Source organism: Callorhinchus milii, unplaced genomic scaffold, assembly GCF_018977255.1.
Source record: "Callorhinchus milii isolate IMCB2004 unplaced genomic scaffold, IMCB_Cmil_1.0 Scaffold27, whole genome shotgun sequence".
Taxonomy (NCBI): domain Eukaryota; kingdom Metazoa; phylum Chordata; class Chondrichthyes; order Chimaeriformes; family Callorhinchidae; genus Callorhinchus; species Callorhinchus milii.
In genome coordinates this window covers 4,365,720-4,389,029 of record NW_024704768.1, presented here as the reverse complement: position 1 = coordinate 4,389,029, position 23,310 = coordinate 4,365,720, and the positions used below count along the sequence as shown (strand labels likewise).

At 53.8% G+C, this 23,310-nt stretch overlaps 2 protein-coding genes across 3 annotated transcripts; both read right to left on the bottom strand.

The window, feature by feature from the left end:
* Nucleotides 1-5,744: 5,744 nt before the first annotated feature.
* On the bottom strand, nucleotides 5,745-10,914 carry LOC103173619 (protein phosphatase 1 regulatory subunit 1C-like). The gene is made up of 6 exons (XM_042344311.1): nucleotides 10,674-10,914; nucleotides 8,841-8,901; nucleotides 8,327-8,355; nucleotides 7,609-7,666; nucleotides 6,815-6,946; nucleotides 5,745-6,066 (listed from the first exon to the last, which is right to left on the bottom strand). Exons 1-6 carry the CDS (start codon nucleotides 10,749-10,751, stop codon nucleotides 6,035-6,037), a joined length of 390 nt encoding a protein of 129 aa, XP_042200245.1. The 5' UTR covers nucleotides 10,752-10,914; the 3' UTR covers nucleotides 5,745-6,034.
* A 3,190-nt stretch (nucleotides 10,915-14,104) lies between these two features.
* LOC103190111 (protein ITPRID2) lies at nucleotides 14,105-23,295 on the bottom strand. Of its 2 annotated transcripts, XM_042344392.1 has the most exons (13): nucleotides 23,123-23,295; nucleotides 22,206-22,334; nucleotides 21,426-21,468; nucleotides 20,869-20,918; nucleotides 20,175-20,234; nucleotides 19,876-19,915; nucleotides 19,317-19,379; nucleotides 18,033-18,104; nucleotides 17,334-17,542; nucleotides 15,879-16,840; nucleotides 15,347-15,434; nucleotides 14,790-14,872; nucleotides 14,105-14,456 (listed from the first exon to the last, which is right to left on the bottom strand). In XM_042344392.1, the coding sequence occupies exons 2-13, from the start codon at nucleotides 22,324-22,326 to the stop codon at nucleotides 14,415-14,417; spliced, it is 1,833 nt and encodes a 610-aa protein (XP_042200326.1). In that variant the 5' UTR covers nucleotides 22,327-22,334; nucleotides 23,123-23,295; the 3' UTR covers nucleotides 14,105-14,414. The 2 variants fall into 2 exon arrangements, with proteins under 2 accessions (XP_042200326.1, XP_042200327.1); XM_042344393.1 differs by lacking the exon at nucleotides 18,033-18,104.
* Between the last annotated feature and the right edge of the window lie 15 nt (nucleotides 23,296-23,310).

The following is a 23,310-nucleotide window of genomic DNA, read 5'->3' as shown; positions in this document are numbered from 1 at the left end:
TTCCTCTCCGAAGCTGTTCCTATCTATATTATCGCTTGTTATAGATTTTTCGATGCAGTTTACGGTTTTTCTTTTAATTTCCCCCTCTCCGTCCCTCTCTCTCGCCTTCTCCCCCAACCCTTCTCCCCCCCCCCCCTTCCTCTCCTCCTCTCTCCCGCCCTCCAAAAAAAAATTAATCGATCACTTTCCTCACTGAGTTAATGGTTCGCAGATCGGCATTTTGATGCACGTTTCTCTATTCAACTGTAGTCACCGGGAATGTGTTTTACTTCTCTTTTATCTCACTTTCACACTCTCTCTCTCTATCTCTCCCTCTCCTCCTTCTCGAAAATAAGACGCGTATTCTGTCCCTTCTCTCTCTCACACTCTCTCTTTTTATATATATATATACCTAGAAAATTAACCAAATCCCTCCTCCGCCTTCTCTTCTCCCTTCCACTCTCTCTCCCTCTCTCCCTCCCTCCCTCCCCGCCCCTCAAAAAAAAAACAACAAAAAAAAGAGAAATTGAAAAAAAAACGACGACGACGACAGAAGAAAACGGGACATAAAAACCATAATTAATTGCTACGCGGTGACGCCAGTGACCAGAACGCATGCCTTCATTCCAGTTTTCTCAATTCTATAATTGTTGTCACGGCACAAAACTGAACAGAAATACAAGGAGCCAATTCCTTGCGAGTTTCTCTCTCTCTCTCTCTCTCTCTCTCTTCGATTAGTATCTTATCTGCAATCGATATATGTGTGTGTGCGCGTGTGTAAAAAAAATAATAAAAAAAAATCATATTGATATGTACAGGTTATGTTGTGGAAGAGCTCCAGGAGAGACCCTTTGCTCGACACGATGTGGTTGGGATTTTTCAGAGAAGTCCTTATAAATACTGTAATATAGCACTTTATTTTACGGGCGTGCATTTTTCTTTGTAAATATCACATAAAAATAACGGTTACGAAGTTAAATAGAATGGCATTAAAGCTGATTTAGCCACACGATATATATATATATATATAATATAATAATATGATATATATTCCCACCTGCACCCTCTATTTTTTCTTTCTTTCCCTCTCGGACACCCGCGCGACGCGTTAACTTGATGTGTTTTTTTAAAGAAAAGTTAGAAGACACTGTGCAGTCCCTGTAGTGTAGGGGTTAGACCCCCTCGCCTCGCCTCGCCTCGCGAGCCGGAGGGACCCGGGTTCGATTCCTGGGCAGGACAGGTCGGGGCGAAACCTTAGGCGAGTTTCCTTACTCCACACACACACACACACACACACACGCGACTCTGTTCACCAACAGTCAGTAGGAACCCGGTTGTTAGTCGATTGGTGGATCGCTTTTCCGGGGGTAATAAACCGTCCCAAAAAAATTTCACGAACAATTTGGTCGCTCAACCCACGGCTGTTTGTGGGGGACGTCGCCGGGCGCGATCGGCTGCCGCGTTTCTCCCCACAAAACACACAGTCGCTGCACTTTACAGTGTGTCCCGTGAAGCGCTTTGAGACGTCTCGAAGACGTGATCGGGCGCCGGGTCGAATGCGAGGATTATTATTGATATTAATGTAATGGGTCGTGGGTTACACGATGGTTCCTTGTCGATGGAGGAGGAAGAGAAGGGAAGGGTTCATCATATGTCTGTCTCTTCCCCTCCAACCCACTGCGCTCCCCCCTTCCCCCCCCCCAAAAAGAAACCACGCACCCAGACAGGACTGTTCTGATTCCGAGTGTTCAATAAACATTCATTTCAAACCAAACCTATTGAGACCCGTATTTTTTTTTCAACCAGGTTTGCGGAGATCTGAAACTGGATGGGGAGTGTTTTTTTGGGGTGGGGGGGGAGGGGAGAAGTGGGGAGTGCGAAGGTGAGGTGGCGGTGGAGTGGTGGGGGGGGGTGTCATGGGAGAGAGAAGAGAGAGAGCTGGGCTTGATTGAGAGGGGTTAAGATGGATGGATTCTTCATGGGAGCTCCAAGCTTGGACTGTCCCCTCCGTTGGGGCAAACTGTCGTGATCCTTGTCCTGAGCATCTCCCGATATCGATCGGAGGATCGCTTTTCCGGGGGCAATAACCCCTTCGAAAAAAAATAAATACTAACAATTTGGTCACTTCAACCCACGCCTGTATTTGGGGACGTCGCTGGTGGCAATCGGCCGCCGCATTTGGCCCCCAAAGATACACTCGGTCAATCCACTCTGCGGCGTATTCCTGCGAAGCGCTGTGAGACGTCTCGAAGAATGCGATAAGACGCTGGATTATTATCGAACGCGAGGAATTATTATTAATTATTGTAATTATTGATTATTGATTGGCCAACAACCCCCCCCCCCCCCTTGTAATTCAGGAGCCTTTCCATTTTGGTTTGAATTTCATTTAATTTAATTCAAAAGGAGCTTCTTTCTGTGATGTGCTTAGAAGAATCTTGTCGATGTGCGTCAGTCTGTCTTTCTGTCTGTCCATCTCACACATATAGTGTGACAGCCCACACACACACACTCACCCCCCACCCCCCCCCCCCCCCCCCCACACATGCTGTCTGCCATGTTAGTATGTTATAGATAAAGCGTGTTCCAGATTCTCCGCCCAGGGAAGACCACGGAACATGAGCCAGTGTGGTTTTCAATGAGGAGCCGGGGGTGGGTTGGGGGGTGGGGGGGTGGGGGGGGAATAGTCCATGGATTCACCTGTTCCAGCCAACCTTCAAGGAACGGTCCTTCTTCAACAACGACAACAACAACTTGTTTACATAGCGTCCACACACACACACACACACACACACGCGTCTGTTTACCCAGCAGTGGTATAGAGAGAGAGAGAGAGAGAGGGGTGGGGTGGGTATGTGAGGGTGGGCAGGAGGAAACCCTGAGGTCGACGAGTGGGGGGTGGGGGTGGGGGGCGTCTTAAGCTCAGGAAATGTACTGGGAAATTTAATGGGGAGGGGAGGGAGGGAGGGAGGGAGGGAGGGAATATCATAGGAGGACTTTTGACGCAGAAGATGATTGGAGTGGGAAAATCTGTAGGCGAAGGAGGCATTCAACATTTAGCAGAGAGCAGGATAAATATTTCAAGAGGGACAGAATAAAAGGGTTTAGGAAGAGAGAGAGAGAGAGCGAGAGAGCGAGAGCGAGCGAGAGAGAGAGAGCGAGAGAGAGAGCGAGAGAGAGAGCGAGAGCGAGAGAGCGGGGAATTGGGATCACAGAGTACAGCAATGATGTTCGAAAGGACTCCCATCATTTCTTCCCGCACGTCCATGGTGATTGGAGTCCCCCCGTAGCTCAGGGGTTGGAGCCCTCCCGCCTCGCAAGCGAGAGGACCAGGGTTCGATTCCCGGGCGGGTCAGGACAGGGGGAAACCTTAAGCAAATTTCCTTACACCCCCCCCCACCCCTATCCCCCACCGCACACACACACACACACACGCGCGCGCGCGCCCCTGTTTACCCGGCAGTAAGTAGGAACCCGCTTGTTAGCCGATTGGCGGATGGCTTTCCGGGGGGTGATAATCCCTTCCAGAATCAAAAAACAATAAAAAANTTATTAATAATCATTCGGTCGCTCGATCCACGGCTGTTCGTGTTGACGCCGCTGCGCCCGATCGTCTGCCGCGTTCGGCCCACAAAACAAATACCGTCACTGCACTTCGCAGCGTCGCCCGCGAAGCGCCTTTGAGACGTCTCGACGACGTGATCGGGCGCTGTGTCGAACGCGAGGATCATCATCAGACCGGACAAAAATAGCTAATATATTCGACGGAGAGCTGATCCCTCCTCCCATTCCAGTTGACGTGTTGTTGTTACACATCGTTTCCTTCCACTATGTTACTCCTGAAGTCCTTGTGGGAGTCTTTGCTCTCGACTGTGCATCCTGGTAAGATCGTTCACTAAATAATTAATAATTCTCTGACACAGAGCGAGAAGAAGAGAGAGAGAGGGAGAGAGACTCTGTTAGAGATTCAAATTACGCAGTCCATTCGCTTTACGGTATGTCCTGTGAAGCGCTTTGAGACGTCTCGAAGACGTGATCAGGCGCTGCGTCAAATGCAATATTATTATTGACAATAATATCTTATATTGTACGATACACAATAATAATATCATTATTATTCACTGCTTTCGCAGTTGAATCAGCAGTAATAATAATAATAATCCTTGCAGTTGATACAGAGCCTCATCAGGTGTTCGAGACGTCTCAAAGCGCTTCACAGGATCCGCCGTACAGTGTAGTGGCCGCGTATTTTGTGGGTGAATCACAAAGCTGCGTATTTTCCGGGCGTATTTTGCGGCGATTTGGTTTGCCCCGGCCGACAGCCCCCTCAATAAAAACCCATCCTGCGCCTCATTCGCGGCTGTTTTCGGGCAAAGACGGCTGCCGCATTTCGCCTGCAGAAGCACACGGTCACTACGCTTGACGTGAAAGCTCCCGTGAAGCGCTCGGAGACGTCCTCCTGACACCGAAGGGGCTCGCGCGGGACGGTTACACTGTCCTGGTCCCCTCGCACCGGGAAAACCCAATGCTCGGGCCGTCTCCCCGGCCGTACTTTGCTCCGCGTTTGGAAACCTCGAAGGAGTTCCCGTTCTGCCCGAACGCTTTTCGCTGAGTAGATTATTCCGGACTTATTCAACAGCCGTCAATATTTCATGAGGCTTTTTAACCACCGAAATGTAACGCCACTCTCCCTCCCTCTCTCTCTCTCTCTCTCTCTCTCCCTTTCTCTCTCGCGTGCCCTTCGCAAAGGCCCGCGACTGATGTTTTATTGAGAGTCGCTGTTTCGGGGCTGACAAGCCAAGATAATTGCTCAGCGAGACAGAAAAAGACGGTGCGGGTTGAACGGTCCGAGGACCTGAGCGGCGGCGGCGGCGGCAGCAGCGTGTGGACGGGCATTTTTTTTTCCGCAGGTCATTCGCGCTCACACAACCCCCTCCAGAAACAATGGCATCGCTAAATAATTCGGTCACTCAATCCGTGACTGTTTGTTTGTTGGGGGGGGTTTGGGGGGCGGGTGGTTCGATGTGTGTGATTGCCCACCCACCCCCCGCAAAACACACAGTCACTCCGCTTCGCGGAGTAATCGTAATAATAATAATAGTAATAATAATAATAATTATTCTGTTTGATGTTTGTCGGGTCAGGTCGGGGGGGATCGAGGGGATACGGGGCAAAGGCGGGCAATTGGCATTGCGGTGCAGATCCGATAGAATGCTCGGAACAAGCTCGAGGGGCTGAATGGCCTCCTCCTGTTCCTATAGTTCGCGCGAGTGCCTCTGCTCAACGGGGGGGAGTCATCACCGGCGCCTGGTGGGGGCGATAGGAAGTGTAGTTCCAGATGGGTTCGGAGACCAAAAATAAATGTGAAATTCGCTGAATCAAAGGAAAAAGATTATTGATTTTTATTGTTATTAATATTATTGTTGTTGTTGTACAGTTCTTATCGTCAATAAATGTCAGTTCATGTAGAGTGAACTACACCTGTATGAAAGGTGTGTTACGTGTCGTTATCACTGTTGTGTGTGTGTGTGTGTTTGTGTGTGTGCGCGCGCGTGTTTGTGTGTGCGTGTTTGTGTGTGTGCGTGTTTGTGTGTGAGTGCGCGTGTTTGTGTGTGTGCGTGTGTGTGTGAGAGTCTGAGTGCGAGTGTGTGAGGGTGCGAGTATGCGTGTGCGTGTGTGTGTGTATGAGAATGCGAGCGAGAGCGTGTGCGTGTCCGTGCGCGCGCGCGCGTTTCGCCCGCAAAATATACCGCCGGTCGACCTTTACAGTCTATTCCGTGACGCGCTTTGAGACGTGTCGAAGACGAGATAAGGCGCATACTGATGAGTGCGAGTGCGAGTGCGCGCGTGAGCGTGAGCGTGAGCGTGAGAATGTGTGCGAGTGCAATGTGTTCCCGGATGCGTCACAGTCGGTGAGTGCGTTCGGTTCGGTTCGTTTTCGGTTCGGTTCGTTCCCTTCGTGAACAAGTGGGGACCCCCAACGTTGTGTCTTCGATGTGACTCCCCCCCCCACCCCCCCACTCCGTCACTCCGCCCTCGATCCAATGCCTGGAACCTAGAACTCAGTACATTTGGGCTCTTCCCCTCCTGTCGGGGAGAGAGAGACAGTCCGGAGCTCAGAGCAGATAACGATTGAATAAGGAAAACCCAATCAATACTTTCAGACCCCGAGTGAGACAACAACAACAACAACAACTTGCATTTGCACAGCGCGCCCCCCCCCCCCCCCCCCCACGCAGGACACGGGGTTTCGAGTCGCAAAAGGGGGCAAAATTTCAGGACAGGCGCCAGGAGGTGTTTCTTTACCCAGAGGGTAATTCTGGTGTCTCTGTTGCTCAGGGGTCAGAGCCCCTCGCGAGCGCGAGGACCCGGGGTTCGCTTCCCGGGCGGGACAGGACAGGACAGGGAGAAACCTTCGGCAAGTTTCCTTACTCGATGCACACACACACACACACAGATACACACACGCACACGCACACGCACACACGCCTGGTTATCAGCAGTCAGTAGGAACCCGGTTGTTAGTCGATTCATTGATGGTTTTTCGGGGGTAACAATCCCCTATAAAAATAATAATAATTTGGTTGCTCGAGACATGACTGTTTGTGGGGGGGACCCCGCTGGGCGCGATTGATTGGCTGCCGGGTTTCGCCCACAGAACGCACAGTCACTACACGTGACAGTATATCCTGTGAAGCGCTCTGAGACGTCTCAGACGCGAGGATTATGATCGTAATGATCAACATCGGCCCAACCCGTCACTCCTGAGAACTCATCGTGGAGCCCCCTTTCCTCTTGCAAGATGAGTTGTCAGAGGTTCAGTGCATTTACTCGCCTGTTGCCTGTGGGGTAATGCCCCCTGGAGTGGTCGACGAGTCCGGCTGTTGATCTGGACCTTGTTTGTGGCCTATGTTTGGGGGTTCCTCTTCATCGTCACCGGACTCCTCAAATCTCCCCTCTTCTGTTCCTGCAAAGGAACATCAAAGAAAACCAATGACACTGAATAACCCTCCAACTTCGCCCCCAACTGAGTGTCATTGGAATCAAGCCCCCACCCCGCGACAGTCTCTCTCTCTCTCTCTCTCGAGGAAAGCTTGGCCAGACAGCCCTCCTTCCCTCCCTCTCCCTCTCCCTCTCTCTCTCAATGGCCGAGCTATGTGTGGGTTTAGCTGGTTAGACTCCAGGCTCCGGCGCCGTTTAAGCGCTCAGAGACGCTGTGTAAAATGCAAGTTGTTGTCGTCGACATCCCGTAGGAACGACTTTCCACCACTTGGTGGCGGTCTTTGACTTGGCCGACGGCGCCCTCTCAAGGTTGGCTTGAGCGAAGAACTCCCTTCGGCCCATCGGATCTCAGGGCTCCAGAACACTACCGTATGCACTGAGACGGCAGAGCCCGAGGACACCGGGTCAGGGGTGCAAAGGGGGCAATTTGAGGGCAGACCCCAGGAAGTGTTTCTTTACCCAGGGGGGTAATTAACGACAGGGTTGTCAGGAAGGAGGGGCTGGTGGTGGGGGGGGGGGGGGAGACGGGGCTGCCTTCTTGTTTTGCTCGCAAAAACACAGTCACTCCACTTTACGGTATGTCCTGTAAAGCGCTTTAATGCGAGGATTATTATTATTATTTGTTACCTTGCAAGGCTTTGCGATGGCTTCTGTCGTTGTGTTTGGGAGAGGTCGCTGAGCCGCACTGGAAGAAAATCACACAAGTTTAGGAACGTAGGAAAACAGGAGAGGAGAAAAACCTCAGGCAACTGCTTATTCCACACACACACACACACATCTCTCTGTTTACCAGCAGTTACTACACACACACAGGTGCACACACACACACAGGTACACACACACAGGTATACACACATAGGTATATACACACACACACACATCTCTCTGTTTACCAGCAGTTACTACACACACACAGGTGCACACACACACAGGTATACACACACACAGGTATATACACACATACACACACCCAGCAGTAAGTAACACACACACAGGTTCGTACGCACAGGTACACACACATAGATACACACACAACATATGCACAGGTACACACACACAGGTACACACACACAGTTACACACACACAGGTATATACAGCGCACACATATAGTGGCAACCCTATTCCAGTCACAATAATAATTTGGTTACTCAAACCCCACGACTGTTTGACTGCCGCGTTTCGCCCACAAAACACACAGTCACTGCACTTGACAGCATAGTCTGTGAAGCGCTTTGAGACGCGATCAGGCGCCGGGGGTCAAATGCCGGGATTATCATCACTGTTAGGTTGGCATCAGAGCCAAGTTGACCGCCTGCAGGTGGAGATGAACGGACCCACCGTTACCTGAGAGCTTGGCACCTCTTCACCCAACTCTGGAAGAAAAAGACAGAATAAATGGTGAATAACTTTGGTATCGAGAGCTCAAAGCTCTCACCACCTACCGGTGGGGCGCGGTGGGGGGGGGGGACCTCATCGCGTTGTATAACACAATAATAATTAATAATAATAATAATAAGGATAGACAGTAAGCGCGGACGTGGTAAGAAAATGATTCTGGCCACACAGGAAGGATCCTTTGAGGTCTCACACATTCCTGTGTGAATGTGATTTGCAGAAGCGCTGTTTGTTTAAATGTTTTATTGGGAGAGCGGAATTCATCAAAGTTAATTATTCTTTCACCTTTTGGCTTTAACCTTAGCTCTCGTTTGGGTAAATCTCAGGAGGAGGAGGAACAGTGGATTTTCAACCCTTGATTGATTAATCACTCCCACCCCCCCCCCCCAAAAAGAAAGAGTCGGGGACGGGTCTGGGATGCGACCAATGGTCCCAACTGAGGACGTGCCGTAAGGGGACGAACCTTCTGAGAAGTGGTCCTTCGAGATCATGTGGATGGCGGGAGTCGGACGACGCTTTCTGATCTTAAAGAGAACGGAGAGACGGAGAGAGAGAGAGAGAGAGAGATCTCGAGTCAGTCCCTTCTCCGGAGCAGCAGCGACAACAAGTTGCATTTTTAAGCAGAGCGGTGTCCCAGAGCATTTGCCAGTGGTGGAGTTTTGGGAAGGGGGGGGGGGGGCGGTGCGAGGGGTGGGGGTGACCGTAGGGAACCGTAGGTCGAAGAGGAAGGTTCTCAGGCGCACGACCTGAAGGTGGGCAAGGAAGGAAAGTGGGGGGGGGGGGGCGCGAGGGGGAGGGAAGGGGATCGAGGGAGAAAGTTTCAGGGCGTAAGCGGCCGAAAGCGCGACCGCCCGCCGGCGGACGTGGAGGGCTTTTGAAGGTCGGGGCGGCCCGCGCTCTGCGGTCCGGCCGTTCAAACGTTGCTGAAACGGTTAAAAAGAAAAAAAATAGAGAAGTTTGCAGGAAACCCGTAACAGCTCTCAGTGAGGTCAGCGTCAGGCTATCTCCTCCGAAAACATTTCTTTACACAACGCAATGTCACACGCCCTGCGCTTGCCCAGAATGTGCACGTGTGCGTGTGCGTGTGTGTGTGTGTGTGTGCGTGTGTGTGTGTGCGCGCGCGTGTGTGTCGCTGTCTGTTAAAAGGGGAGATGATTATAACAATAATCCCGGCGCGTGACGCCGTCGAGACGTCTCAAAGCGCTTCGCGGGACACGCCGCGAAGCGTAGTGGCCCTGCGTTGTTTTGTGGGCGAAACGCGGCAGACAAAAATTGCGCCCAGCGACGTCCCCCCACCCCCCCCAACCCCCCACCCCCACCCGCCGCGAAACCCCCCCCACAAACGACGGTCGCGGATCGAAGTGACCACATTGTTTTTAACTGCGACGAGACAGAGAGTTCCTGCGGAGAGTTTTGAGACGTCCTCTCAACGGGAATAAGGCGTCGCAAAGGAACGCAGGGGACGTGTTTACAGCTTAAGCGGCTTAGATCCCGTAGCTTTAAGCGCTCGCGAGCCGGAGCGGAGCGGGTTCGATTCCGCACAGGCACAGACACACACACACACACACACGCACACACAGACACACGCACAGACACACACGCACGCGCGCGCGCCTCTGTTTACCAGCAGTAAGTAGGAACCCGGTTGTTAGTCGATCGCGGGTAATAACTCCACCAAAAAAATGTGGTCACTCAATCCACGGCCGTTCGTGGGGACGTCGCTGGGCGCAATCGGCTGCCGCGTTTCGCCCACAAAACACGCAGGGTCACTCCGCTTGACCCGTTGTCTTCCGTGAAGCGCTTTGAGACGTCGCGACGACGGGATAAGGGCCAGGAGTATCCAATGCCAGGAGTATTATTATTACTGCCATATCGAAGCACTGTAATCAATATCCCGTCCAGGCGAACGTTAACGATCTTCCTGCAGCAATACCACCCCCGTCCCCCGTCCCCCCCCCACCCACCCTGCGCCCCTCCAGGAGAAAATCCTTCACTGAATCCGTGACTCGAGGGAGAGGGGTGGGGGGGGGGTGGGGGTGGGGGTGCCATTGACTGCCGCGTTTCGCCCATAAAGACCGACTCGACGGTGGGAAACCTGTGAAGACCTTTGAGACGTCTCGACGAGGCTGAAAGGCGCTGTATCGAATGCCGGGATCATCATTAATATTAATATCAAGTGTAAACTGTACGAGGTGCCAGTTGGGTGGGTGGTGGGTGGTGGGTGGTGGGGGGGGGTTTGGGTGGGTGGGGTGGGGTGGGCTGGGGGTGGGGGTGCGGGGAGATGTTTCGTGCTTACCTGTTCCGCTGCTCGCGGGTCCAGCTCACACGGGAGGATGGGATCCGTGAACTGAATCTTCCGAGGAGATCTCTGCATTTTGTCGGAGAGGGTTCAGGCGCCTGTGACAGGACGGGAGCATCAATGGCATCTGCCAATTCTCCGCTCAATGTACGACCTCAGCCAAACTTCCTGTGTCACAGTAACTTTCGCCCATTGGCTAACCGGAGCCTCCCCCCACCACCCCACTCTCTCTCTCTCTCCCCCCCCACCCCTCTCTCTCTCTCTCTCTCTCTCTCGCTCCCTCTTTCTCTCTGCCTGTCCCTCGTTGCATTAACCCAACTTTCAAGGCTCTTAAAGGGACCTCAATCCTAACTTGTCAAGACAGCGGTAGAGATAGATATTCGTTGGCTCGGGGGTATTAAGGGAGTCCCTGTGGCTCAGGGGTTAGAGCCCTCGCCTCGCAAGCCCGAGGACCCGGGTTCGATTCCCGGGCGGGACAAAACCTTAGGCAAGTTTCCTTACTCCACACACACACACACACACACAGACAGACCAGCAGTAAGAAGGGACTCGATTGTCAGTCGATTGTGGTTGTGTGGTTATGTGGTTAATAATCCCTTCAAAAAAAAATAATAATAATAATAAACTGGTCACTTTAATCCATGACCATTTATCTCTTGATACCCTGACCCAACATCCCTTGGTAGCAAGTGATAAGGCGTTATATTAAATGCAAGGATTATTATTGTTATTATTAATGTTTGCCAACAATTTGGCGATGTATTGGAGCAGCAGAAACCCTTAGAAACCCACGACCTTCTGACTCAAAGGCGAGAGAGAGAGAGAGAGAGAGAGAGCGTTACCCACTGAGCCGGGCTGACCCTGCCGTGTTCCAGCTGTAATGGCTTTTAGTTGGAACGAGATCACAAGAGAGTTTCAGGTGAAGAAAGTCCTTCCGTCTGATTGATCTCAGAACTTCGACCTCTGCGTGAGATCCGGACCTTTCAGGCCTGCGATCGGGGAGGGGGTGGGGGGGGGGGGGGGTGTGGGGTGTGAATCCAGAACAAATCCGAGGAGACACTACTTCAGCGAGCGAGTGGTACAATGTAGGGAACAGGTTCCCGAGACAGACAGACAGACAGACAGACAGACAGAGACAGACGTGGAAGCAAAAAAAAGTGTTGGTTCTTTCAAGGACAAACGAGGTAGATCTCTGTGAAGGGAATAATATCCATAATCCGGGCGTATTACCTTACGGTGTGAGCTGCGAAGCGCTTTGAGACGTCGCAAAGATGTGATCGGATGACGCACTGTGTCAAATGTAAGGATTAAAGCATTCTCTCTCCTTCCTCGTGCGTATTGTGAGGAGAGAGAGCGCGAGAGAGAGCGCGAGAGAGAGAGAGAGAGAGAGGGGCGGAGGGGGGCGGTGGGGTGTGGTGTGTGATCGGAGCCGGTTATAGGGATCAGGTAAGCGATGAGAGGGATTTCGGAGTGTGAGATCTTTCATGTGCTGCTTATTTCATCCGTTGCCAGAGAAAGGGAATCGGACTCAGATCAGCAGTTTGGAGCTCGAATTCAGAAGTGGTTTGGGTTCACAAAACACACAGGTCCGTCCACGCACACACACGCACGTGCACGTGCACGCGCACACGCAAGCACACAGGTAAACACAGCACAAAGTGGAGTCCTGTAGCTCAGCGGTCAGAGCACTCGCCTCACGAGCGAGACCCCCGGGTTCAATTCCCGGCCGGTCAGGGCGAAACCTTGGGCGCGTTTCCTTACTCCACACGCGCCTGATGATGATGATAATAATAATAATAATAATAATCATAATAACTATCCCTCCCCAAACAAACGAAAACAGTAATAAATTGGTCGTTTTCAACCCAGGGCTGTTTGTGTGGGGTGGGGGTGGGGGGGGAACGTCGCTGCCGCCTTTCGCCCACGAAACACACAGTCACTACGCTTCACAGTGTCTCAGGCGAAGCGGCTCGAAGGCGTGATAAGGCGCTGGGTCAGCGGCGAGGATTACAGTGTGACGCGGGAAACACACACACACACACACACAGACACAGAGAGAGGCCTCAGTAAATCACATGCTATTGCCGAGCTCTCTGTACCCGGGGGGAGTGGGGGGTGGGGGGGGGGGTGAGTTCGCCGCCGCTCTGTTTGCTCTCGCTTTAACGTCAGATGGAATTTGAACCACTTTTATCAGTTCAAAGCCCGGAGCTAAGCAGCGTTGCTCTGAGCATATTTCTCAGGAACCCATGGCTTAAACATCCTGCGCCGAGTGACGTCGTTTCGAGAACACGTGAGATAGATTTCTCTTGGGGAGGGGGGGGGGGGGAGAGAGGGGGGAAGGGGTGGGGGTGGGAGGTGGCGGGGGTTGCGAGACAGCGGGTGGTTTGGGGACAAAGTTCTTCCGATGAAGAGGGTAGGAACAGGAGGAGGCCATTCAGCCCCTCGAGCCTGTCCCGACGTGCTGTCAGATCACAGCTAATCCGAACCTCAACTCCAATGATTCACCCTCGTCAAACCCCCCCCACACCCCCACACCCCCACACCCCCACCCACACCCCCCCACCACCGTTTACTATGTGCTTCCCCCCCCACAACCTTCCCAGGGCCAAGGGGAAAGTTTTAAAAACATATTTTTTTAAAGGGAAACGTAATTGTACTGTCGTCCGGCGGTTCTCCTGTTCTCGTGTTCCTGCCTCGGGCACCGAATCCGTCTCAGACGCAGATTCCCGAAAAAAAAAAAAACAGGTTTGGTTCAGTCTCCCCCAAAACTCGTGATTATTTAACTTTAGTAACACATAATCCGGGCCACATGACGCTCCGTAACTTTAGTCACAGTTACACAAGCAGCGACTCCGCGAATAACAGCAATAATCCGCGGCTCCGACTCCAACAGGTATTCTATGTTCCGTTTAGTATCACAATTTATATTGTTTTTTTTTTGTGTTTTATATCATATTTTTGTCATATCACAGCGTCAAATATGATATGAACGCATCAGGTACAATGTGAACGATACGACGCGTGGAATAAAACGTGTAAAATCTGATTATTTATTATTTTACTCCCGCAAAATGCACAGTCACTACACTACTTGTAATAAAACCTCGTCAAGACGACAAGGCGCTGATAACGGCGAGAAGTTGTTGCTGCTGTTGTTGTTGTTGTTGTTGTTGTGTTGTGGGTTTATCAGATCTGTCCCCGTGACCGAGTACACTGGACTCCCGTAGCCCGGGGGTTGGAGCCCGTCTCGCCTCGCAAACGAGAGGACCCGGGTTCGATTCCCGGGCGGGTCCGGTCGGGGCAAAACTTAGACCGGTGTTTCCTTACTACACACACACAAGCGCACACACACACAAGCGCACACACACACACGCACACACACACGCACACACGCGCGCACACACACGCGCGCGCCCCTGTTTCCCGAGCAGTAAGTAGGAACCCGCTCGTTAGTCGGTTGGCGGATGGCTTTCCGGGGGGAGCGATAACCCCTCCATGAGCAAAAATAATAATAATAATAATAACAATAACTTAGTCACTCAAACCCACGGCTGTTTGCGGGGTACGATTGGCACGAAACACACACTCGGTCGAGTCGCTCGGAGACATCTCGAAGGCGGGATCAGGCGCCGTGTCCAAGGCCAGCGGTTTGGTGTAGTGTGTGGCTGCCGGTCGGAACCCCCCCCACCCCCCCCCACACCCCCGTGACTCCGTCATGGATCCCTCGCGGAGCCCCCTTCAGTTGGACGCCGAGCGCGTGTGGCTGTGAGGCTGTGGGGTCTGCAATCAAAGCACAGGCGCAGCAAAGGTGGGTGTCTGCACGATACGATCGAGGACCCTCGATATACGCCGGGATTGGGGGGGCGGGTGGGGGGCACCGTAGGCACCTTGGGGAAGATGGGGAAGACGGGGAAGGGGAGAGAGGGGGCGAGGAGGCGGAGGGATTGAGGGAGAGCGCGACTAAGTGTCGGTTGAGCGGAGGCAGCGGGCAGTGGAGCGGGGGGGGCAGAGGGTACAGGGTGGGGGTGGGGTGGGGGCAGAGGGTACGGGGTGGGGGTGGGGTGGGGTGGGGGAAGAGGTGGGTTGGGGGGGGGTGGGGGGAAGGTCGAGTACCTGCATTTGATTAACAGGATCACACGCGTCCTCAACGAAGCCACTGCTGTCAGACTGAACGCTCTCCGCACGGCAGCCCAGACCTGGGGTCAGCGACAGGCGAGATATCAGGTACAACAGCCCCCCCCACACTTCCCTCCTCCCTTCTAACCACCCCCCCCACCCCCTCAGGGGTTAGACCCCTCCCCTCGCACACCACAGCCCCTGTAGCTCAGGGGTTAGACTCCTCCCCTCACACCCCACAGCCCCTGTAGCTCAGGGGTTAGACCCCTCGCCTCGCACACCACAGCCCCTGTAGCTCAGGGGTTAGACTCCTCCCCTCGCACCCCACAGCCCCTGTAGCTCAGGGGTTAGACCCCTCGCCTCGCACCCCACAGCCCCTGTAGCTCAGGGGTTGGACATCTCGCCTCTCAAGCCAGAGGCCCCGGTTCGATTCCCGGGCTGGTCAGGTCGGGGCGAAAGCTTAGGCAAGTTTCCTTACTCCCCCCCACCCCACATACACACACACACACACACACACAGTAAGGGGGGGTGGGGGGAGGAAGGGGTTCACTAACCTTTCTGTGTCCTTACAGCAGAGGCTGGTGTTGAGGATATGGGGGGGTTTGGTACCAGACTCCGTCGCTCCCCTTCACTGCTCTGTAACTGTGAGAAACAGACCTCAAAGTCAAGGCTCACCCAACGGCCCAACACTCTTCGCAACGATCCTCTTCAACCAACCGCGCCTTCGGTCACCCCTCGCAGCCCCACCCGCCCACCCCCGACCCTCCCACATACACCCTCCCACAAAGGCCCTCTCACCCCCACCCTCCTGACCCCGACCCCCCAGCTCGAATCGACTCCAAACCCCTGACCCTTGGGACGTCCTCCGGGCGTGAAAGGGGTGGAGTGAGTGTGTGTGTGTGTAAATATCACGTGTTGTTGTTGTTGTTGTCTCAACGATGTGACGAGGCGCTGCATGGAATGCACAGGTTATTATTATTATTATTATTATTATTATTATTATTATTATTATTATTATTATTATTATTATTATTATTATCATTAATGAGGTTACTGTCGCCGATGGCTTGGGTGCTCTGGGCCTACCTCCTCCAGGTCAAACGAGTCCTCTTCAGCCCGGAAGAGGCTCTTGAGAGAACGGTTAAGACGACGTTGCCTTTGAGGAGCAGACGCGAGCGAACGAGGGGGAGCGCCGTCCGGGCTCCCACCACACAGTCCGTCAAGAACCCCCGACGCCCACGGGCCCGTGGTCCGAGCGGGAATTGGCGGACGCACCTTGACCCCCGGTCCGGGGCCACCGCCACCCTCCTGGTCTCCGGCCGCGAGCTCCCGAGCTGTGGCCCCGCCGGGAATTTTCGGCCGGGCGGGAAGGCAGGGAGTTTCCCGGGAGCCCCCGAGCCTTTCCGGGTTCAGGGGCCGGTTTACCGGTGGGGGGCAGAAAGGGGGCGAATAGTAGGCGTGATCGAAAACCGAGTGGTGCAAGTCGTTTTCGATGGACTCTTCGGACTCGGTGCTGAACCCGTAGAGACGGGATCTCCGGGTTTCCGACCTCCACAGCTCTTTCCTCAGGGAAGACCTCTTCCTGTCTTCCTCGAGCGAGTCCCGGCCCCCGGGAGTCCCGGTCGGCCCGGCCTCATCCCGGCAGACGAGCGAGGATTCCCCCGGAGCTCGTTCCGAGTCTGTCCTGGCTCCGTCCCCCACCGGCTCCCGCAGGTCCCTGCGCGGACACTCGGCCAAGGGGCACCTGGGGGATTCCGTGTCCCGGGAGGCGCTGTACAGGCAGAGCTTGGTCACCGTCTTCCGCAGCTTCTGCACCGCTTTGCCCGAGGGCGACCTCTGCTCCGGCCGGGGGTTGCTGCCCCCGCCGCTGTTGTTGTTGTGGTGGTGGTGCCCCCCCCCCACCACCACTGTCCCGAGGGGCAGGTCGAAGTTGAAGGGGAACTCATGAGGCGAGACGATTTTGGGGCAGGGGGTCTTGGAGACGTGGGAGTACAGGGAGGTCAAGGCGTTGGCCATGGTGGTCAGGGCCTCGATCTGGCGGAAACGACCTGCGTGGAACAACGGCAAATTTCGTTGGCAGGTGGACAACCGCCACCATCACAACAACAACAACAACAACAACAACCACCAGAACAACCACAACAACAAACACCACCACCATCACAAAAACAACCACCACAACAACAAGAATAATAATCCTCGCTTTTTGACCCAGCACCTGATCACGTCTTCGAGACCTCTCAAAGCGCTTCACAGGACACACTGTAGAGTGCAGTGACTGTGCATTTAACGGGCGAAACGTGGCAGCCAATCGCGCCCAGCGATGTCCCCCACAAACAGCCGTGGATTGAAGCGATCTATAGTTACTTTTTTTCCTTTGAAGGGATTATTACTCCCGGGAAGCGGGCGCCGACCGACAGTCCGGGCTGCGGCAACGGATGCGGGGGAGAAAGGACAGTCGAGGGTCAAACGAGATGGGCACGGATTGGGGTGAGAGGGGCCGGGTGGGGGGGGGGGGGGGGAGAGAGGGTTTGAACTTACTGGCGAGGGTGTAACTCGGACTCTCTTCTCCGAGTCGCTTGCTTTGCGCTTCCAGAAAGACCCGGAAGTTCATGCCGTTTGCTCGGGACTGGAAGCTGAAGAACCGGGATGGGATCTTGGCCGTGACATTGGGCTCCTCTCTCCCGAAGCCCAGATTGTAGAGGATTTCCTCTGGATCTTCCCGGAACAGGTCTAGTACTTCCGAGATACTGCCGGGTGGTGTGGTGGGGGGAGGGGAGGGGGTGGGGTGGAGGGATAAGGAGGGGAGAAAAGGGGGGAAAAGACGTCAGCTCAGCAGTCGACTGTCCAGAGGGACCGGCTTTAATTATCATCATCATCGTCATCACCACATTGTTCTCAAACATCTTCCTCATCATCACCACAGTATCTCAGTCAACAACAACAACAACAACTTGCACTTATGATCTCATGATCTCTCCTTCACCATCACCATCATCATCATCATCACCGCACTGTCTCCATTTACCTTCACACTGTCTAAGGGCTATTATCGTGATGACGACAGTGATGATGACGACGGCGACGACGATGATGATGAAGAAGAAACATGGAAACATGGAGGAGGCCCTCCAGCCCCTCGAGCCTGTTCCACCTCTCTATCAGATCACGGCTGATCTGTAACTCAACCCCAATTACCCGTTATGGCGCGACCTAACGAACAGACCGTCTCGGTCTTACCTGGAGACGGTTTCCATGGTGCCCCTGGAGGAGGTTTTGCTGCTGCCCATGTGGAACAGGTGCTGCGAGGAGCTGTTTGATAGAGATGATGATAATGATACTAATAATAATAATACTACTACTAATAATAATATTCCTTAATAACATAGCGCCTTATCACGTCTTTGAGACTCTCCTCTTCGACTTCGCCTTAGGTCACCCTCCCGGCCTCTCTTCTGTGATATCTGGGTTCAGACGGACAACAGGAGGTTGTCCCACCCTGTGCCTGTGAGATTGTGGAAGTATCAGCCATATCAATCTGTCCCCTCCCTCCAGTCAGCGGCTCTGACCTGCTCCACGTTCCCCCACCCAGCTCAGACCCCACCTCCCCCTCACCCACCACCCCACCATCAGCGGTCAGGCCTTCAGCCTCTTTGTCCCCACCCTCTGGGTCTCCATCCCACAGTCCCTCCGCCTCGCCCCCCTCCCTCGCCTCCTTCAAGGCGTAGCTCGAGACCCTTCTCTTCGACCAAACGTGCCTTCGGTCACCCTCCTTAAACCCACCCTCTCCGCCCTCCACCCCCTCCCTCCTGATCCCAACCCCCAGCTCGGGTCCAAATCCCCGACTGTCCATCCCAGTGCCTTGGGACGTCCTCCCGATGTGAAAGAGGTTATGCAAATGTTAGTTGTTGTTGTTGCTGACAGTGTAACAGAAGCTACAACACAGGGAGGTGGCTTCCATTGACCACCAAGTTCTCTGCTGCCATCCAGTGGACGTGGACAACCTTACTATATATTTTGGTGTCTGACATACGTAGACCTCAGCAGTTACCCCAACGCACATGACTCCGTATTTTGTGGTCGAAACGCGGCAGCCAATCGCGTACAGCAACGACCTGCAAACCGTCATGGATGGAGCGACCAAATTATTATTATTATTATTAGTTTGAAGGGATTATTACCCCCGGAAAGCGATCCTCCAATGGACTAACAACCGGGTTCCTACTTACTTACTGCTGGTAAACAGAGGCGGGCGTGTGTATGTGTGTGTGTGTGTGTGCGTGTGCGTGCGCGTGTGGCGTAAGGAAACTTGTCTAAGTTTTGCCCTGAACCGCCCCACTCGGGAATCGAACCCGGGTCCTCTCTCGCTTGCGAGGCGAGGGCTCTAACCGCTGAGCTACAGGACTCTTGAGCTGAGCAAAGAGACCGAACAGAGAAGTGATGTGGGGGGTGATCAGATGGATAGATAGCGAGCTGCAGGGGCGTGAAGAGATATGTTAAGTGTTACGTTTAAGCCTTTCTAACCTTATGGAACTGGAGATCGTCGAATCTCTGAAACTTTCCAAACGTCCTTTGTGATTGACAGCCCTGAAAGTTAGAAACAAACACCGGTTCTTCAGACTCAACGCAGCAACTAATAATAACGATAATAATCTTTTGCCTTTGACGCAGCGCCTTATCACGCCTTCGAGACGTCTCAGGATTGTTACCCCTGGAAAGCGATCCACCAAATCGACTACCTTCTGACCTCCTGGTCTCCTCCTTGTCCCCCGAGTCCTATGCCCCGAGGCTCTGGAACTCCCTTCCTCACTCCCTTCGCCTCGACCCTCTCTTCCTATTTTCAGGTCTCTGCTGAAGACCTTTCTTTTGGTCGCTTCCCCGCCCCCCACCCGTCCCCCCGGCTCGGCCCCGGGATCCGTCCGGCGTGGAGGGCGCTCGCTATATAAATCCAAGTCGTCGTTGTTGTTGACTCAGAGGTGAGAGTGTGAGCGACTGAGCCAACCCGACCCACCATGTCCTTACGTTGGCTTTTAAGTGTTTCCGAAAGGGTGTGTGTGTGTGTGAGGAGTGCGGTTGGACTTACTGTGACCTGACAGCAATCTTGGGGTTTGGGAGCAACATCGCTGAGAAGAGGAGAAAAAGTTATTAAAAATAATTAACACTTAGGATGTTTCTCTCCAGAACTCTCCCGCCTGTCCCTCCCCCCCCCCCACCCCACCCCGCCTTGCCTCCTCCTTCCCCGCAGCTAAAGCCCTTCCTCTTCGACCTACAGTGTCTACGGTCACCTCCCCCCACCCCCGGTCACCTCCCACCGCACCCCACCCTCCACCCCTCACCCCTCACCCCCCGGCTCTGCTTCATGCTCCATCACCGTCAACTTACCTTCAGCTCCCAAACTAAGATCATCCTCAAAACTGCTGTCACCTCTCACTCCGGCAGCGTCTGAGAGGGGGAAAGAGTAGAGGCTGAGTAACACTTAACTTGCTGAGTGTTTGGTCAGTATCAGTGGCCGAGCTCTGTGTGGGTTTAGTTGGTTAGACTCCAGCAGTTACCCCCCAACGCACACTCTGGGCTCTCCGCCCCCCACCCCACCACCCAAGCCGTGGCTCTCGCCAACCTGCGCCTAATACTCTCCGGAATTAGGTAAGCAGAGGGCGTCCCTCCAGAGAGAGAGAGAGAGAGAGCGCATTCGATTCCAACACTCTATCTGTGGGGTTTCCAGGTGCAGACGGGAGGTCTGGGATTCTCAGTTGGGTTTGGAGACTCTTAAGCAATGGTGATGGGCTTCTGTGTGTGTCAGACACCCCCCTCGGCTGAACCCAAAAAAACAGTGTTAACAACCGGGTTCCTACTGATTGCTGGTAAACAGAGGCGTGTGTGTGTGTATGTGTGTGTGTGTGTGTGTGTTCGTGGGGGGGAGTAAGGAAACTTGCCTAAGGTTTTGCCCTGACCTGACCCGGCCGGGAGGTGAACCCGGGTCCTCTGGCTCTCACTAACCACTGAGCTACGGGTCTCCAACAGAGTAACACTCGCCCACTGTGATGCTTAGCGACGACGCTGAGCCCCGATCTCTTACCTTGGTCCCTGGGGGGGCTGCTGTTGTCCAGGATGCTCTCCGGTGGAGCCCTGAAAAACAGGAGGGAGGATTTGCATTGGGCGCTGTTATTCCCGGACTATTGTCCCGTTCCCTCATTATCCGATCGTGTTGGTGACCCCCCGGCTGTGCCCGTGCGGGAAGTTCGGTGGGATTTGGTGTGATTTGCGTCGTGCGATTAACAGCGACAACTTGTACAAACAACAACAACAGCAATAATAATAATAATAACAATCCTTGCATTGCCTTATCGCGTCTTCGAGGACGTCTCAAAGGGTCTTCGCAGGCGACGCTGTATTTCTTGAGCGCCCTCCACGACACCGACGCCGGCGGTCGCGGTAATAGTTCGGGGACACGACATGTCAAACGACTGCCCGGGACGGTCGGTGGAAGGTCTTCTTTTTGCCGGGAGGATTCTCACGATCTCCCTGCGGCGGAAGCGTGTGCGCGTGCGTGGGCGTGCGTGGGTGCGTGTGCGTAGCTTCGGCGGGCGAAGAGGATAAGATGAACGTATTGCTCCTACGCTCTCCTGCACGTACCCGCAATCCTGTAGCCAACTTGTTATCTTGTCCTCCGAACTTCCTGCAGAAAACAGGAAATGCTGATTGTACACGAGCTCGCTCGCGCATATTAGAGACGTCTCAAAGGCGTGATAAGGCGCTGCCATCGAACGCGGGGATTATTTTATTGTTGTTATCGCGGTCTCACACACACACACACACACACACACACACGCGCGCAGTCACACGCACAGTCGCTCAGGTACACAGTCACGCACAGTCAACCACACGCAGTCACACGCCCAGTCTCACACGCGCACGCAGTCGTGCAGACACACAGTCGCGCGCGCGTGCGCGCACACACGCACACACACACGGTCAAACACACACAGTCACAGGCGTACACAGTCAACCACACACACAGTCACACACACACACACAGACACACACACAGTCAAACACACTCGCTCACACCATCACACGCAGTCGCACAGAATCTGCACACAGCCCTCGCGAAGGAAACTATATAAAAGCAAGTTGTTGCTGTTGTCGCTCTGCGGCCCCCCCACGCACCCACCCACCCCCCTCGCCACTCTTTGGAACTCCACCCCACAGTCCCTCCGCCTCGTCCCATTCCCCCCCTCTCCACCTCCTCAAGTCCCCTCTCAAAGACCCTCCTCCTCGCCTGCGCCTCCAGTCACCCTCCAACCCCACCCTCCGCTCCCTCCACCTCCCCCCCCCCCCCCTCCTGATCCAAACCCCCAGCAAATCCCTGTCGTCGTCGTTTCGGCCCCCACCGCCCTGCAAATAGCTGCTCACCTTCAGTCAGGACTTTCTCCTTCAGCGACTGCCATTGACCGCGGCTCCGAGCCCAGGCCTGACGTCTCCTGGAGACGCTGCGCTGTGCCCCGGTTTGTTGAGGCGGTGAACACTCCATCATCTCTCTCACTGGGTGGACGGTGGTGGGGTGGGGGGGGGTGTGGTGGGGGGGGGGGGTGGGGAGAGAGACAAGGAATGGAAAGAGGTCAGAGTTAGAATAATAATAATTACTGCCACTGATAATAATAGTATTAATTATAATGGTTAATAATAAATTATATTATTACACCGAACGTGGCATTCCTTATAGGATGATAATAGATTTATTACATGTGGTATAACGTTAATTATATAACGGTAATACGATGATAATAAATAATAAAAACCTAATTAAAAAAAAAGGTAGAAAAATGCTGTTTGGGTTTCGACATTCGGTGAAAACCCACATAAGTCTGACCCGGTGGGGAGACCCTGTACCTCGCAGTCGAGAGGACCCGGGTTCGATTCCCGAATGGGACACAGCGACGGCTTTTCCCGGGGCTATTAATTCCTTCCGAAAAAAAAATGATAATAAATTGGTCCCTTCAGTCCACGGCTCTTTGTGGGGACGTCGCTGGGAGCCGTTGGCCGCCGCCTTTCGCCTGCAAACTACACAGTCACTACACTTTGCAGTGCAATCCCGCGAAGGGCTTTGAGACGTCTCGAAGACGCGATAAGGCGCCGGGTCAAAGGCGAGGATTATTATTATTATTATGATGATTATTATGATTATTATCACTGATTCTCAAGAAGCAGAGAGAGAGAGAGGGACAGAGAGAGACAGAGAGAGAGAGAGAGACAGAGAGAGAGGTAGAGAGAGAGGTAGAGAGAGACAGAGAGAGAGAGAGAATCGTGCAGTCTCCCTCTGTGTTCCTTACCCGGCGTCCTCACTGCGGGGTCCCGAGCGGCTCAGCTCCCGTCTCCCCGACCGCACGAGTCCTGCCGCACCGAAACATTCCCAGAAAGCCTTCCGTCGGTGTCTCCAGTCGGGAGCGGAGCCTCTGACGAGGGAGGCCCTGGTTTTCCACACACCCCCCACCCACCCCACCCCACCCCCACCTCACCG

Coding starts and splice junctions, on each gene's coding strand:
- LOC103190111 (XM_042344392.1), bottom strand. CDS start 22,326: ATGATGGAGTGTTCACCGCCTCAACAAACCGGGGCACAGCGCAGCGTC. Junction 20,235..20,868: donor CAGCCCCCCCAGGGACCAAG/GTAAGAGATCGG, acceptor TCCCCCTCTCAG/ACGCTGCCGGAGTGAGAGGT. Junction 16,841..17,333: donor TCCGAGTTACACCCTCGCCA/GTAAGTTCAAAC, acceptor TGTTCCACGCAG/GTCGTTTCCGCCAGATCGAG.
- LOC103173619 (XM_042344311.1), bottom strand. CDS start 10,751: ATGCAGAGATCTCCTCGGAAGATTCAGTTCACGGATCCCATCCTCCCG. Junction 8,902..10,673: donor ACCCGCGAGCAGCGGAACAG/GTAAGCACGAAA, acceptor GTTCTCTTTAAG/ATCAGAAAGCGTCGTCCGAC. Junction 7,667..8,326: donor AAGAGGTGCCAAGCTCTCAG/GTAACGGTGGGT, acceptor ATTTTCTTCCAG/TGCGGCTCAGCGACCTCTCC.